The following is a 16852-nucleotide window of genomic DNA, read 5'->3' as shown; positions in this document are numbered from 1 at the left end:
AAACAGACCCAAAATCGCCAAGCCCGAGCTTCCTTCCTTTGGGGAGGGGGTCTCCACCACCCCCACCACACTTTCAAGAAGAGACTGAACTCCTATCTGTCAGAAATGGGTCTCACTGCTTGGGCGGGCGGTTGGACTAGATGACCTACAAGGTCCCTTCTGACTCGGATGATCTATTCTTTTGCAAGCCCCACCCCCAGATACCCCAAAGAACGAGACCTCCTGCCTTTTGGGGCACCACCTTGCCACCTCCCCCTGACCCAGTTGGCGGGATGCTGCTGGTTCGGACTGGTTCTCACGAACCAGTAACACCAACGATCAGCTGGCCCCGCCCTATCCTGTCCTATATTTCCGCGTTTTTCAGCTCTCATACAACCAGTAGTTTCCATTTACAGAGAGAGAGAGAGAGAGAGAGAGAGAGAGACCCTCATTTTCCGAATCCAAGGAGGAAGACGAAACAGCCGACAGGGAGCAGGAGCGGGGCTCCATTGGCTGTGGAGGAAACTGGGGAAGAGCAAAGTCCGGCTGGGCAGAGCAGGGGAGAGGTAGAACAAGGGAGAGGGCATGCAGAGGAAGACCCAGGCCCACCCAACCCCTCTCCATCCTAGGAGAGGAACGCAGAGAGAGGAATGCAGGGAGGAACCGAGAAGGGAGCAACGGGGGTCGCCTGGCTTACGGAGAAGGAAAGGGCCCTGATTCCCTTCATTAGCCCCAGCTAGGAAGAGAGTTTAAAAGAGATGCAAGCTGACAGAAGCGTTCGCCGGGAGCAAACGGGTAGTTTTTCCTGGCTTTGCTTATCTTCATTACTGGTTGACGTCTGGAATTCCTTCTCCTGCCCTGCCAGACTAAATGACTTCATTTTGCCTTGATTGGACTTTAAGTTACCGTTTTTGTTGACCACGTTTTGGATTTGAATCTCTGCTGGGAGAGTTTTTCTCCGGCCCAGAAGGTAACCAGGTAACCAGGACATTGGGGGCAAAGTTGGAGCTAATAATAAAGATATTATCTTTGTGCCATATGCTCCTTTGGGTCATTGCAGGGGGCTTCGTTGGCCCACCGGAAGAAAGCTCTTTGTGCCCCCTTTCCCTCCCTCCCGAGAAAAATGGAGGCGGGCACACCTTGGGCGAAGAAGGGCCGAAGTTGGTACGCTGGGTCGGGTTGCAGGTGTGGCACAAATTCAAACGGGGAAAGAAATCGAGAGAAAAGAAGAGGGGGGTATGTGTGCCTTCGGTAGGGAAGACCCCTCCGGATGCCCAGCAGGACCCGAGAAGGGTGCTCAATACCCACCAACAACAACACTACCGTGCCCAGCCGCTTGCCCGCCGCTTACCATCCTCCATGGGGACGTAGACATTGAGGTACAGGCAATCTTCGCTCTGGTTCTGGACGTAGCTGGCCACGATCTCCAGGTTGTCGGTGAACCAAACCGGCAGCATGATGGCAGGCAGCATGCCGTGGATGTTCTGCGGGCACACCGGGGCGAACGCCGTGGCATTGCGCACCTCGGACCAGGAAGCTGGCGCCTCGGGCGGCTGGAAGCGGCGCTCGCCGATGGGCGGCGTGGCGTAGGGGATGCCCAGGTACTGCACCACGGGGCCGAGGATCTCGTTGTTCAGGCCTTTTTTGATGCCACGCAGCTTCCCGTAGTTGGTGGGCACCACGGGGTACTTGTCTTCAGGCTTCTGGCCCGAGAGGGGCGACGGGCGCAAGGCCAGGCCCAGCAGCCAAAAGAGGAGGGCGGAACCCGGCCGGATGTTCAGCAACCGGCGGACGAAGCTAGGAGACGAGAGGAACATGGTGGCCAGAGAAGGTGCCCAGGCCGGAGGTCCTTCACAAGCGGGGGAGGGGGAGGAGAGAAAGAGTCAGGAAACGGCCAACCCGAGGAGAAGCACCAGGAGAGGAGGAGGAGGAGGAGGAGGAGGAGGAGGAGGAGGAAGTAAGGCTGGAGAGGTCGCGGGCCAAGCTCAGAAGTTGAGGAAACGCGGCCGTCCTAACAGGAGAACCTCCAAAATGTTCTGGCCAAGATAGGGCATCTGTTGCGTTCCATGGTGGGTTCGGAGCACCTCAACGGCCAGCCAGACGGTCCGAAAGAGGCACCTAGAGGTTCCGGGAGGAAGAAGAAGAGAGAGAAGTTGTGGGTCAACCAGAAGTAAGACGAGAAAAAGGCAACAGGGAGGAGGAGCAAGGTGGACCCCATGGTCCAACAAATAACCTTCTCCATCCCTGCTGAAGACGTCTCCAGGGAGATCCGTTGGGACTCACCTTCCCACCCACCCACCCACCACGTCTTCCAACCCCAAAACTCATTTCAGGAAACAGTCTGGAGTGAGCAGAAATGTAGGAGGAGGGTTTAGGCCAAGTTCCAGTGGTGGACTTCCACGAAGACACTGAAGCCACAGTAGGCGAGCATCTCACCGGGTTCTAGTTCCCAGGAAGAAGAGGGAAGGCCCATGTCTTCGTGAGGGACCCAAGAGGCCCACCAGGCCCGCAGGGTGGAGTAGAAGACCACCAGGGTGGAGTACTCCACCTTCACCAAAAGCATCCCAAGGCCCACCTACAGGATTCCAAGGTCCCTCAAGAAGGAGAACCCGTAACTCGTCCTGTTTCGGGGAAAGGGCACCCTTTGACCCCAGGATCACCCCTAACCAAGAGGTGGAAGGACAACGGGGGAGTCCAGGTGACTCACAGTTAAGACCAACTTGTGGGACACGCGGCTTATATAGGGAGTCCTCAGCTGTGACCACCATGGGGCTCCCCAATTTTCTATCGCTTAAGAGAGGGACACTTCTTAAGTGAATTGTGCCCCGTTTTTACGACTTTTCTTGCTGTGGTTGTTAAAGTGAATCCGTGAGTCACACGGTCGTTGAGGGAATCCAACTTCCCTCCATGGGCTTCGCTCGCCGGAAAGTCGCAAAAAAAGAGGATCACCCTGAGACCGTCATAAAGATGAGTCAGGGGCCAAGCACCTGGAATTTCAATTGCGCGACCAACGGGATGCCGTGATTTGGTCGTTAAGTGTGAAAAACGCTCCTCAGTCCCTTGTTTCCGGGCCGTTGCGGCTGCAAACGGTCGCTAAACAAATGGTTGTACGTCAAGGACAGGCAGCCCTCAACCTACAGCCGCCATTGCTGTTGTTAAGTGAGTCATGCTCAGTTTTTATGGTCTGCATTGACACCGTCATTAAGCGGATCGCCACCACCATTCAAGGACTCCTGCCGTACAAGGGGGTCCTCGACTTATGACCACACTGGGGCCTCAACTCGCCGTCGCCAAGCAAGGGAATTTCATTCAGGGTGTTTGGCCCCATTTGACGACCTTTTTTTGTTTTTTGGGGCCATTAAACAAATCACTCCAGTTGTTAAGAGAGACACACCATTGTTAACCGACTCTGGCTTCCCCCGTTGACTTCGCGTGTCGGAAACAGGGGGGGGGGAATCACGGGACGCTGCACCCGTTCTAGACTACATGCCGCTCTAAATGTTCATACTTATGACGGCCGTAAGTCCGAGGACTGGTCATAAATCAGAGTTCCCCCCGAACCCGCTGTAACCTTGAACGCTTGCTAAAGGAATGTCTACGGAGGAGGCCCAGTCTCCCATGAATGTAAACGAATGGACGTTAAGTCAATGACGGCGTGGAGACCGGACACTCTATTTGGGTACCCCAGGCCCCACGACGGGGCAGGGGTCCCGGTTAGCATCGGGCCTTCCTCCTCCTCCTCCTCCTCCTCCTCCTCGGGCTGTGGCCTTCTCTCTCTAACCTCCCCACCATCACCGTACCAAATTCTCCCCGGTCTTTAATTAAATAAAATTGGAGTTATTTTGTTGATCATTCACAATGTGGCAATTAGGAGTAGGAAACATGTAATTAGTACCAAATTGTGTCTGGGAGAATCCAAAGGCCCAGAGAGAGGGGGCTGGGAGGGGGGGCGCAGAACCCCACACTCTCCCCCACAATGCCCGGACAGACTGGGGAAGGGATTGGGGGAGGGACGAGGAGGAAGGCAGCAATCCACACCTGGGACTTCATGGGGAGGGGAGAGTCAAGGGGAGGAACGGATGGATTAATCCAGGGTTCCCCCAACCTTGGCCACTTTAAGACTTGGTGGACTTCAACTCCCAGAATTCCCCATTCAACCATGCCTGTTTCCCACCCACCCCCCTCCTACTCCCTAGATTAAGCAGGCATAGAGAGTTGAAGTGTTAGCGAAGCTGGCTGGGGAATTCTGGGAGTTGATGTCCACAAGTCTTAAAGTAGCCAAGTTTGGAAACCTCTGGATTAATGGATGGATGGAGAAAAATGAAGAGATGGAAAGGAGGAAGGAAGAATAAGAAGACACCATGGATGGAGGAGATACATACACACACACACACACACACACACACCAGCCATGGTCTTCCGAGACTCGCAGAGGCATTGTCCATGGCCTGCAAAGATTCACACACGTTTCATCCAGTAGTTCACACAAGAATCATGTATGGTTTCAAGACTCACCCAGACTTCCTCCGTGGCCACCCAAGTTTCACTGAGGCGTCACTCATGGTCTTTCAAGATTCACACAGACTTCGTCCGTGGTCTTGCAAGATTCACACAATCATCAAACGTGGTCATCCGAAGCTTACCCACGTCAATCATGGTCATCCAAGGCTCACGTGCATCAACCATGGTTATTTGAGGCTCACACACATCAATCAGGCTCATTCAAGGCTCACAGACATCAACCATGGTTAACCAAGGCTCAAACACATCAACCGTGGTCATCCAAGGCTCAAACAAATCAATCACGGTCATCCAAGTCTCCAACACATCAACCATGGTCATCCAAGTTTCACATACATCAAACATGATCATCCAAGGCTCAAATAAATCAACCATGGTCATTCAAGACTCACACATATCAAACAGGCTCATTCAAAGCTCACATATATCAACCATGGTTAACCAAGGCTCAAAAACATCAACCATGGTTATCCAAGGCTCACACACATAAACCATGGCTTTCTTAAGTTCATAAACATCAACCACTGTCACCAAAAGCTCACCCATGTCAACCACTGTCATCCAAAGCTCACAGACATCAACCATGGTCATCCAAGGCTCACACATATTAATCACAGTCATCCAAGGCTCACACACTTCAACTATGGTTAACCAAGGCTCAAACAAATCAAGGCTCATCCAAGGCTCAAACACATCAACTATGCTCACCCAAGGTTCACACACATCACCCATGATTATCCTAGGCTCACACACATCAACCATTGTTAACCAAGGCTCAAACAAATCAAGGCTCATCCATAGTTGAGCATCAACTATGCTCAACCAAGGTTCACACACATCAACCATGGTCATCCAAGGCTCACACACATCAACCATTGTCAACCAAAGCTCACACACATCAACCATGATCATCAAAGGCTCACATATATCAATCATGGTCATCCAAGGCTCAAATACATCAAACATGGTTAACCAAGGCTCAAGTCCACAAGTCTTAAACTTGCCAAGTTTGAAAGACCCTTGCTTTTATGCCAAGGAAGAAAACCGCTTCATTCCACATGGATGTCTTTCAAACATGGCTGTTTTAAGGGACTTCAACTCCCAGAATTCCCCATTCAACCAGGCCTGGTTTTTTTCCCCTTTCCTTCCTACTCCCTAGATTAGAGAGATTGCAGAGGAAGGGATTACAAGAGAGTAAGCAAGCATAGAATTGAAGTCTAGTGAAGCTGGCTGGGGAATTCTGAGAGTTGGAGTCCTGTAGTCCTAAAGTTGCCAAGGTTTAAAACTTAACTCTTCCTAATCCTGAACAGTTGTAAAATGGTTGTAAAATGAGGATTGGCTGTAAGCGTTCAGAAGGGACAGGTCGCAACGAAGAAAACCTGTCTCAATATTTGATACGGCGGATCTGCCAGAAAGTTAAAGATCTGCCTTGCGATTTATTCTTTCGTTTTTCCCGGCTGTGGGAGGTTGATGCGAAAAAAAAGAAAAAAAGAAAACCCAGGGGAAATCTATAACTCCGCGTTGCTCTGAGTGGTTGTTCACTCCAGAAACCATCATGCTGGGCTGGCATAGGCCGCCAAGCATGGTTTTATCTATTACAAAGCTGAGGTCAACTAAACCATGGGTCTCCAACCTTGGCAACTTTAAGCCTGGAGGACTCCAACTCCCAGAATTCCCCAGCCAGCTTCGCTAGACTCCAACTCTATGCCTGCTTACTCTCTTGTAATCCCTTTCTTCTGCAATCTCCCCACTCTAGGGAATAGGAGGGGAAAAACATGCTAATTGAGATGGGGAATTCTGGGAGTCGAAGTCCACAAGTCCTAAAGTGGCCAAGGTTGGAGACCCCCTGATTTAAGACTGGTGGACTCCAACTCCCAGAATTCCCCAGCCACTTTCGCTAAGACTCCAACTGTCTATGCCTGCTTACTCTCTTGTAATCCCTTTCTCTGCAATCTCCCCACTCTAGGGAGTGGGAGGGAAAGAAAAAAAAAACGGAGGCCTGGTTGAATGGGGAATTCTGGGAGTTGAAGTCCACCTGTCTTAAAGGGACCAAGTTTGAAAACTTAACTCTTCCTAATCCCATCAAAACCTTATTTTTTTTCCTGGTTCTTAAGAATCAAACAGCAAAAAGAAGTTTTCCTTCCAGCTTCTGTATCTCTGCATAACAACACACAACACAACTGACAAAGGTTCCGGGGCTTAATTAGGGACTTTTGAGTGGGGGGGGGTTCCCGCTAAGCTGTGGCATCATTACACACCTAGGGAGTCTACAGAATATAATACAGAATAACTAGAGTTGGAAGGGACCTTGGAGGTCTTCTAGTCAACCCCCCTGCCCAAGATCATAGAAACATAGGGCTGGAAGGGAACTTGGAGGTCTTCTAGTCCAACTCCCTGCCCATGATCATAGAAACATCGGGCTGGAAGGGACCTTGGTCTTCTAGTCCAACTCCCTGCCCATGATCATAGAAACATAGGGCTGGAAGGGACTTTGGAGGTCTTCTAGTCCAACTCCTTGCCCATGATCATAGAAACATAGGGCTGGAAGGGACCTTGGTCTTCTAGTCCAACTCCCTGCCCATGATCATAGAAACATAGGGCTGGAAGGGACTTTGGAGGTCTTCTAGTCCAACTCCCTGCCCATGATCATAGAAACACAGGGCTGGAAGGGACTTTGGAGGTCTTCTAGTCCAACTCCCTGCCCATGATCATAGAAACACAGGGCTGGAAGGGACCTTGGAGGTCTTCTAGTCCAACTCCCTGCCCAAGATCATAGAAACATAGGGCTGGAAGGGAACTTGGAGGTCTTCTAGTCCAACTCCTGCCCATGATCATAGAAACATAGGGCTGGAAGGGACTTTGGAGGTCTTGTAGTCCAACCCCTGCCAAGATCATTAGAAACATAGGGCTGGAAGGGTACTTGGAGGTCTTCTAGTCCAACTCCCTGCCCATGATCATAGAAATATAAGGCTGGAAGGAACTTTGGAGGTCTTCTAGTCCAACCCCCTGCCAAGATCATAGAAACATAGGGCTGGAAGGGTACTTGGAGGCCTTCTAGTTCTGCCCAAGATCATAGAAATATAAGGCTGGAAGGGAACTTGGAGGTCATCTAGTCCACCCCTGGTTAAACAGGAGCCCCTACATCATTCCAGACAAACGGGTGTCCAATCCCTTCTTGGAAACCTCCAATGATAGAGCAGACTCAACGTCTGGTGGCAAGCAGTTCCACGGGTGAATTGTTCTCACCACCAGGAAAATTGCTCCTTCGTTCTAGGTTGCTTCTCTCCTTGGTTAGTGGGGTATAATTTGCATTTTTGCAACAACGAAATCATGGTTTTCGCACCTCTGAACCGCTGCAAGGTGTTAAATGGGTCGCACAGTTGTTAAATGCATCCGGGGGAGGGGGGGGACATGGCGTGTTTCACCACAGCCGCCACAAATACGAGTCAGTCCGCCAAGCGTGGCGATTGCACAACTGCAGGGAACAGGGGGAAACGCTACAATGGTCGTAAGCGCGAGGATCGGTTGTAAGTCACTTTTTCCCCCAGCGGCGTTGTAACGCAATGAAAAGTGGCAAGTTGGGGGGGATGCCCCTGCAGTTGGATCTGGGATCACTGTGGACTAGCACCTTGAACCCTCTTAAAAAGTCAGCGCTCTGCCATGGCTGAGAAATCCTAATTTTTCTCTTCCTCGACACAGTTCTGTTGGCAGCAGCACCCGGGTCCTGGCTGGGTTGGCATCGCACGGCTGGCCAAGTGTGCCAGGTCCTGGCCAAGACTCCCAGGCAGGTTGGCTGGTTGGTCCCCGGCCCGCTTGGATGGAGGCTCAGAAGATTAGAATGCGGACTACAGAATAGAATACAGAATAACAGAGCTGGAAGGGACCTCAAAGGTCATCTAGTCCAAGGGTCGCCAACCTTTTGGACCTCAAGGGACCACCAAACTCATCATTTTAAATCCCGTGGACCAGAGACCCTGGGAAAATCCCTCCCAAAAAAGTATGCAGGAAAATTCCTCACCCTGTTTTCCTACCGATCGATCGTTCTTTATTTGAGATCGTCTCCGGCTCCGTTCTCAGTGGGGGAGAGAGAGAGAGAGAGAGAGAGAGAGAGAGAGAGAGAGAGAGAGAGACTTTTGGCTTCATGCAAGGAAAGCAGCAGAAGCCGCAGAATTCTTTCTTTTTCTCCCCCAAACTCCGCCAGAAATGAGTCTTCGGGAGATTTGTCGCGTCGGTGCAGCCTCTTGGAGCAGGAGGCCTTGCAGGGTCCCCAAGACTCATTTCTGTGGCGAGTGGGCACTGCCATCCCTGGTTTTTTTTTTTTTAAAGAAGACTGGACAAGTCACTTGCCTGACATGGGCTAGGTCAGTGGTTCCCAAAGTGGACAGTCCCCCAGGGGGCAGTGGGATGCCTTAGGGGGCATTGAGAGGCCAGGGGGCTGGCAGGGGAGCGCTGGAGGTGAGCGGCAGGGTACAATTCAGGGGTGAGAAAAATCCCGCCCCTGCCGCGTTCGAGGCGAGGCCCCGCAGAATCACTCCATTGACTTGCACACTCTGGTAAGAGGAGCTCAATGGGGTGATCCTGCGGGCCTCTCCCCTGAACTCAGTGTTGGGAAAGGAGAGCAAATCCAGAGTGGCTTTGGTTTCCTTCTCAAACACCCCGCGGCCGCCGCGTTCGGGGCGAGGCCCCGCAGGTCCCCCCCATTGAGCCCGCTGCACCGGAGGCACCTGCCCAAGCAAGTCCGAGCGGAGCGGTGCACCAAGTCAATGGGGTGAGCCTGAGAGAGGGAAAGAGAGAGAGAGAAGAGAGAGAGAGAAGGAAGAAGAGAAAGAGAAAAGGAAATAAATAAAAAGGGACAAAGAAAGAAGGGGGATGGAAGGAAGGGACAGAAAGAAAAAGAAATAAAGAAGGAGGGAGGGAGGGAGGAGAAAGATAACGAGATATCTATTCTAGTCCAATCACCTGCTCCAGCAGGGTTAGAAGTGTGTGTGTGTGTGTGTGTGTGTGTGTGTGTGTGTGTGTGTGTGTGTGTGTGTTCTCCTTGTAATTTACCAGTACATTTTGGTTTTGCCTTCTTCAGAATTGGCACTGTAATACTTTGGGGAAAAGTAATATTTTAGGGTGGAGGTCTGGTCCAATGGATCCTGTTTAAAGCCTCAACTAAATGTGAGACCTTCCTGGTAGTCTTGACCGTGTTTCGTCCACAAAACCTTTAATTAATAGAAGCCAAAGAGGTTTCAAGGTGGAAAAGGGCCTCAGTCTAAACTAGGCCTCATTTCAATCTGATGCATCAGGCCTCTCTCTCTCTCCCTCTCCATCCCTCCATCCCCCCTTTCTTTGTCCCTTTTTCTTTTTTCCCCTTTTCTCTTTTCTTCCTTCTCTCTCTCTCTCTCTCTTTGTTTTCTCTCTCTCTCTTTCCCTCTCTCAGGCTCACCCCATTGACTTGGTGCACCGCTCCGCTCAGACTTGCTTGGGCACCTAGAACGCGGCAGTGGCGGCACATTTAAAAAGTAGAGCAAAGCCAGAGGTCGGTAAGTTTTGCCGCAAAGAATCACAAAAGCTTCTGGGTTGTGCACAAGAAGGGACACCCATGTCAATGGCAATTCAGCAACATAAAATAAAGAAATAAAAATAAACAACAATTGGCAAAGCATCTCTGATTAGGTTTTATCCACTACTAGAATCTAATCAGAGATGCTTTGCCGATTCTAGTCCAACGACCTGCTCCAGCAGGGTTGGAAGGGAGTGTGTGTGTGTGTGTGTGTGTGTGTGTGTGTGTGCATGGCTGTCAAAACTCCAAAAACAGGTCAAGTAGTTCTGGGGAAGGCCAGTCATAAATTAGAACACTTGCTAAGCAACCGGCCATTAAGTGAGGACCAGTTGTATTTGGTTTGCCAGTCACCAAACCACGGCCACCCAGTCACGTGACCAGTAAGCCACGCCCACCCAGCCACGTGACCAGCAAGCCACACCCACCCAGTCACGTGACCAGCAAGCCACACCCACCCAGGCACGTGACCAGTAAGCCACGCCCACCCAGTCAGGTGACCAGCAAGCCACACCCTCAAATTAGGCCACACCCACATAAATTTGAACCCCAACCCTGGGTGTGGGGCATTGAGGATGAGTTTGTAGCACCAAGGGGAGGAGGGGAGGGGGGCTGAAAAAGTTTGGGAATCACTGGGCTAGGTTCTCCTGCTGGATCAGGGAGAGTGGGGGGTGGGCTAGAAGACCTCCAAAGTCCCTTCAGCTCTCTTCCCTGGTCAATTGCTCCTTTAGACCTCCTTCCTCAACCTTAGCGACTTTAAGACGTATGGACTTCAAGTCCCAGAATTCCCCCAGCCGGCTTTGCTAGACTTCAACTCTCTATGCCTGCTTCCTCTGCAATCTCTCCACTCTAGGAATTCGGAGAGAGGGGGAGGAAATCAGGCCTGGTTGAATGGGGAATTCTGGGACTTGAAGTCCACAAGTCTTAAAGATGCCAAGGTTGGAGACCCCCTGATTTAAGACCTGTGGACTTCAACTCCCAGAATTCCCCCAGCCGGCTTCGCTACACTTCAACTCTATGCCTGCTTACTCCCTTGTAATCCCTATCTCTGCTCTACGGAGTAGGAGAGAAAAAAACAAACCAGGCTAATTGAATGGGGAATTCTGGGAGATGAAGTCCACCCGTCTTAAAGTTGCCAAGGTTGGAGACCCCCTGATTTAAGACCTGTGGACTCCAACTCCCAGAATTCCCTCCAGCCGGCTTCGCTAAGACCTCAACTCTCTCTGCCTCCTTACTCCCTTGTCATCCCTTCCTCTGCAATCGCTCCACTCTAGGGAGGAGGAGGAGGGGGGAAAAAATCAAGCAAGCATGGCTGAATGAGGGTCTTTAACATCTGTGCAAACACACACACACACACATCCATGCACACGCAAGGCACACCCCCGTAGAGTTGTGTGGTGGCAGATCCCGGCCCGCAAAGTTGGTTTCTGCAAAAGACTGGGAAGGAGGAGGAAAAGCCGCGCGCGTGTGTGTGTGTGTGTGTGTGTGTAAGCCATGATGACATCATCGCTTGGGACATCGGACCCTCCGCCGGTTCTGACATTCATCCTCTTGTTTTGTTTCAACCTGGCGGGGGGACGGGGGGACGGACCGTAAAGGTGGGCAGAGGTCCAAACTCCGGGAATCCCTTGGCACGGAGGCGTTCCTTTCGATGGGAGACGAGCGATGTCCCCACGGTGGCCCGCTTTGCTCTCTTATTGTCCCTTCTCTCTTCCCTTCCAGGGAATGATTAAAAGAAGAAAAAAAAAGGAACAACCCAGGCGCAGCTGGCTGGGGAATTCTGGGAGTTGAAGTCCCGTGTCCCCCCCGTTCCTTCCCCCTCCCTCGCCCGTTCTTTGACCTCCAGGATTCCTTCTGACTCTCGCATAGCTGATTAAATTTGGGGCACCAAGTCCCGAGTTTTGTTTTTTTTTAAAAAAGGGGGGGTTTGTCGTCCTCGGTTTACAACCGCAACCTTTCTGTCGTTAAGTGAGTGACCAACGAAAGGAGGTGCCCCTCGTGCCCCCGTTAGAAACGGGTGTAGGGTCTCCTGCGGCCTGACCTGCTTAAGGAAGGTTGTGTGAACCAGGGCAAGCCATCCTTTTGTCGAGGGGAAAGGAACAGTAACAGAGAGTTGGAAGGGACCCTTGGAGGTCATCTAGTTCAACCCCTCCTCCTCCTCCCCTGCGAGAGACCCTACACCATTTCTGACAGATGGCGGTCTGGTCTCTTCTTGAAAGGCTCCAGGGATGACGCTCGCACAACCTCCTTCAACCACAAGATCCATCGTTAACAGATGAACAGAGTCGGAAGGTACCTTGAAGGTCATCTAGTCCAACCCCTCCCCGCCCCACCCAGGAAGGAGACCCTACAACATTTCTGACAGATAGATGGAGGTCCGGCCTCTTCTTGAAAGCCTCCAGGGATGAAGCTCTCACAATTTCTGAATGACAGGATCATAACAGAGTTGGAAGGGACCCTTGGAGGTTATCTAGTCCAAACCCCTCCTCCCAAGCGGGAGATCCTGCACCATTTCTGACAAAGGGCAGTCCAGACTCTTCTTGAAAGCCTCCAGGGATGAAACTCCCACGATTTCTGAATAACAGAATCATAACAGAGTTGGAAGGGACCCCTGGAGGTCATCCAGTCCAACCCTCTCCCCCGCCCAGACCCTACACCATTTCTGACAGGGGCATGAGGGGTATGCCGCCCCCCCCCTCAAGCCCTGGGTCTTCCTGCCTCCGTCTCTGGGCCTTGTGGGGAGGGGGGTTTCCAGCGGTTGGCTGCCTCTCCGTGCAGCTGGCCAGGAGGGAGGAGGGGGCTCCAGGCGGAAGCAGGAGCTTCAATAGAAAGAGCCGTCCTGGATGCCCGCCAGAGCTGGGCAGCCACCGGCTCTGAAGCGGGCACGGGGCCAGAGTGGGCATCCAGAGAGGCCCGGATGCCTCCTCGTCCTCCACCTGAGCCTCTCGGGCCTGCTGGGGGAACAGGTGGGAGGGGGCTGCCAAGGGAAGGAGCCCCTCCCAAGACGGCTCCGGTTGGGGTCACTGGGAGGTAACTGAGGGGGGTTGGGGAGGGGGGGTACAGTCCTGGAGAGAGGAGATGGAGAGAAGGAGGAAGATGGGGAGAACTGGAGGAAGAGCAGGAACAGGAAAAGGAAAAGGAAGGAGAAGGAGAAGAAGAAGAGAGTAGGAGGAGGGGAGGAAGAAAAGGAAGAGGAGGAGGAAAAGGAAGAAGAAGAAGGAGGGGGAGGAAGAAGAGGAGGAGGAAAGAGAGGAGGAGGAAGAGGAAGAAGAAAAGGAGGAGGAGAAGAGGAGGAAAAGGAAGAAGAAGAGGAGGAGGAAGTGGAAAAAGAAGAGGAGGAGGAGGAGAGGAGGAGGAGGAGGAAAAGGAAGAAGGAGGAGGAAGAGGAGGAGGAAGAAGAGGAGAAGAGGGAGAGGAAGAAGAAGAACGAGGAAGAGGAGGAGGAGTTGAAGAGGAGGAGGAGGAAAAGGAAGGAGGAGGAGGAGGAGGAAGAGGAAAAGAGGAGGAAGAGGAAAGGGAAGAAGAAGGAGAGGAGGAGGAGAAGAGGAGGAGGAGGAAAAGGAAGGAGGAGGAGGAGGAGGAGGAGAAGAGGAAGAAGAGGAGGAGAGGAGGAAGGAAGGAGGAGAAGAAGACAAAGATGGAGGAGAAGGAGGAGGAGGAGGAGAAGAGGAGGAGGAGGAAAAGGAAGAATAAGGAGGAGGAGGGAGAGGAAGAGGAGGAGGAGGAGGAAGGAGAAGAAGAGAGGAATAAGAAGAGGAAGAGGAGGAGGAAGAGGAAGAAGAAGAAGTAGTAAAGGAGGAAAGGGAAGAGGACAGTGGAAAAAGGCGGAGGAAGAGAAGAGGAAAAAGAGGAGGACAAAAAGAAGGTGGAAGTGGAACAGGAAGAGGAGGAAAAAGAGAAGAGGAACAGGGAGATGACAAAGAGGAAAAAGAAGAGGGGGTAGTGGAGAAGAGGAGGAGAAGGAGGAAGTAGAGGAGGACAAAGAGAAGGTGGAACAGGAAGAAGAAGCAGAAGAAAAAGGAAGGAGAGGAACAGGAAGAGGACAAAAAGGGAGAGGAATACAAAGAGAAGGAGGAACAGGGAAAGGAAGAGGGAAAAGGAAAAAGAAGAGGGGGAAGTGGGGAAGAGGAAGAGGAGGACAAAGTGAAGGTGGAAGTAGAAGAGGGAGAGGAGGAAAAGGAAGAAAAGAGGAGAGGAGGAGGAGGAGGAGGAAGAGAAAGTGGAAGTGGAACAGGAAGAGGAGGAGGAGATAGAGGAGGAAGAAGAGAAAAAGGACAAAGAGGAGGAAGAGGAGGAGGAGGAGGAAAGGGGGGGGCTGGCCTAGGAAGGCCTGCAGGGCAAACCCCCAAAAGGGCCAGACCATCAAGAAAGGGGGGGGGAGGCACCAGGTTGGGGAAGAGAAAGCCCCCCTTGGGACCCCCGGGATGCCTCCTCCAACCTGGTGCCCCCTCCAGATGGGCAGGCCGAGCCTCTCCTCCCCTGCTCTTCCTCCTCCACCTTCCTCCCCAGCCAGACTGGGGATGATGGGTGGGGGAATACAAGACGCCCCCCCACACACACACACACCCCAGAGGGCAAGAAGGAGGGGGGGAGGAGAACTGGAAAAAGCCTTTGAAGAAAGACTATATTGGCTGGTCTGGGTTTTTTTTGGGGGGCACCAATGAAGGCGTTGAAAGAGGGGGCCGCGCACAACTGCCCAGATGCAGCGGGGGGAGGAGGAGAAGGGGTCGCAGCCAGGAGTCGCCCCACCACCACCACCCGCCGCCTTTTCAGGGTTTTTAGGGGTTCAGGGGCTGGAGATCAGACACACACACACACACACACGAGCTCACTGCAGGGACACTCGCGCCGCAAACACGCGCCACACATCCACACACGCGCATGCACGCAGACACACATCCACACACACACACACACACACACACAGACGACACGTAGCCACGTAGGGAGGGACGTCAAAACCAAGGCAAGCGGGCCCCCTCCCCTCCAAGGGCCCGCGGACGACCCCCCTCCCTCCCCCTCCTTGGGAAAGCAGCCACGAGGCGCCCCCAGACCCGTCTCCTCCTCCTCCTCCAGAGCAGCCCCCTCCCCACCCAACCCGGTGCTACTACGCGGATGATGGAGCCGACAAGAGAGGAAGGGGAGGGGGAAATTGGGGGAGGAGGGGGGAGAGGAAGACCCTGAATTTCCCCCGTCCTCCTCCTCCTCCTCCCTGCTTGGGGGGGCAAAGCCGAACCAGCCCCCCTTCTCTTCGCTCTTCTTCCCGCCTCAGAGCCTGGGGCGGAACCCCCCCTCCCCTCCCCAAGGCTTGCAAATGGGGAGAGGGAGAGAGAGGGAGGGGCTGCTCAGTCCCCCTCCCCAATTTTGGCTCCCCCGACCCGCAGGCCCGCTTTGGGTGGGGTGGGGGGAGGGAGGGAAGCAGGGATGGTCGCTGCAGGAATCGTTGTGCCTGGCACAAAGACACCCCCCTCTTTTCTCTTCCAGGCGTAGCCCCCCCTTGCCCCCTCCCCACAATCTCCATCAACCCCCTTACCCCTCCAGCTGTGCCACAGCGAGCGGGACCTGAGAGGGAGGAGGGGAGGGGAGGGGGCTGCCTTCCGCCCTTCCTTTCTTTCCCCCCTCCCTCCGCGGCTGCTGCTGCTGCTGCTGCCGCCTCCCAGCTGACGGCTATCTTAGCAACAGCCAGTCAAGGGCCAGGCTTTTGGGGGAGGGAGGGGGGGGGGAGACCAGCCCTCCCCTCCGGTCCCAAACACAAGCAGATAACGGGAGGAGGGGGGGTGGGTTCCTCTCTTTTCCCCCCCCCCGCCATGGGGGCTGCTCATGCACAGCGCTCCCCCCTCTGGACCAGAACTCAAAGCCCCCTTACCTTCTCTTCAACAGCAGATAATCAGAGTTGGGAAGGGACCTTTAAGGTCATCTAGTCCAACACCACCAACACCACCCCGGCCCAAGCGGGAGACCCTACCCCATTTCTGAAAGAAAGGAGAGAAAGGGAAGGGATGGAGAAAGGAAGGAAGGAAGGAAGGAAGGAAGGGAGAGAGAGAAGAAAGAAAGAAAGAAAGAAAGAAAGAAAGAAAGAAAGAAAGAAAGAAAGAAAGAAAGAAAGAAAGAAAGAAAGAATGCCAGAGTTGGGAAGGGACCTTATAGGTCATCTAGTCCAACCCTCCCTAAGCAGGAGACCCTACCCCATTTCTGAAAGGAAGGAGAGAAAGGGAAAGGACGGAGAAGGAAAGAAAGAAAGAAAAAGAAAGAAAAGAAAGAAAAAACAGAATACCAGAGTTGGGAAGGAACCTGATAGGTCATCTAGTCCAACCCCCTGCCCAAGCGGGAGACCCTACCCCATTCATGAAAGAAAGGAGAGAGAGGGAAGGGGTAGAGAAAGGAAGGAAGGAAGGAAGGAAGGAAGGGAGGGAGGGAGGGAGGGAGGGAGGGAGGGAGGGAGGAAGGAAGGAAGGAAGGAAGGAAGGAAGAAAGAAAGAAAGAAAGAAAGAAAGAAAGAAAGAAAGAAAGAAAGAAAGAAAGAAAGAAAGAAAGAAAGCAGAGTTGGGAAGGGACCTTATAGGTCATCTAGTCCAACCCTCCCCAAGCAGGAGACCCTACCCCCATTTCTGAAAGGAAGGAGAGAAAGGGAAGGGACGGAGAAGGAAAGAAAGAAAAAGAAGTAAGAAAAACAGAATACCAGAGTTGGGAAGGGACCTTATAGGTCATCTAGTCCAACCCCCTGTCCAAGCAGGAGACCCTACCCCATTCATGAAAGAAAGGAGAGAAAGGGAAGGGGTAGAGAAAGGAAGGAAGGAAGGAAGGAAG

At 52.8% G+C, this 16852-nt stretch overlaps 1 protein-coding gene across 1 annotated transcript in view; it reads right to left on the bottom strand.

Annotated features, from left to right (window-relative positions):
* Positions 1–15660, bottom strand: part of NLGN2 (neuroligin 2) — a 61561-nt gene extending 45901 nt beyond the window's left edge. Inside the window, 2 exon segments of the mRNA XM_087948090.1 lie at positions 1331–2097; positions 15579–15660. Of these exon segments, the coding sequence (XP_087804216.1) occupies positions 1331–1796 (466 nt within the window). The 5' untranslated portion in view covers positions 1797–2097; positions 15579–15660.
* Between the last annotated feature and the right edge of the window lie 1192 nt (positions 15661–16852).

The sequence above is a fragment of the Notechis scutatus genome, chromosome Z, assembly GCF_049901735.1.
Source record: "Notechis scutatus isolate UNSWTSFEM ecotype Mainland chromosome Z, rNotScu1.2, whole genome shotgun sequence".
NCBI classification, from domain to species: Eukaryota; Metazoa; Chordata; class Lepidosauria; order Squamata; family Elapidae; genus Notechis; species Notechis scutatus.
Note: the sequence above shows the minus strand (reverse complement) of the source record. Positions and strands in the feature narration are given on the sequence as shown.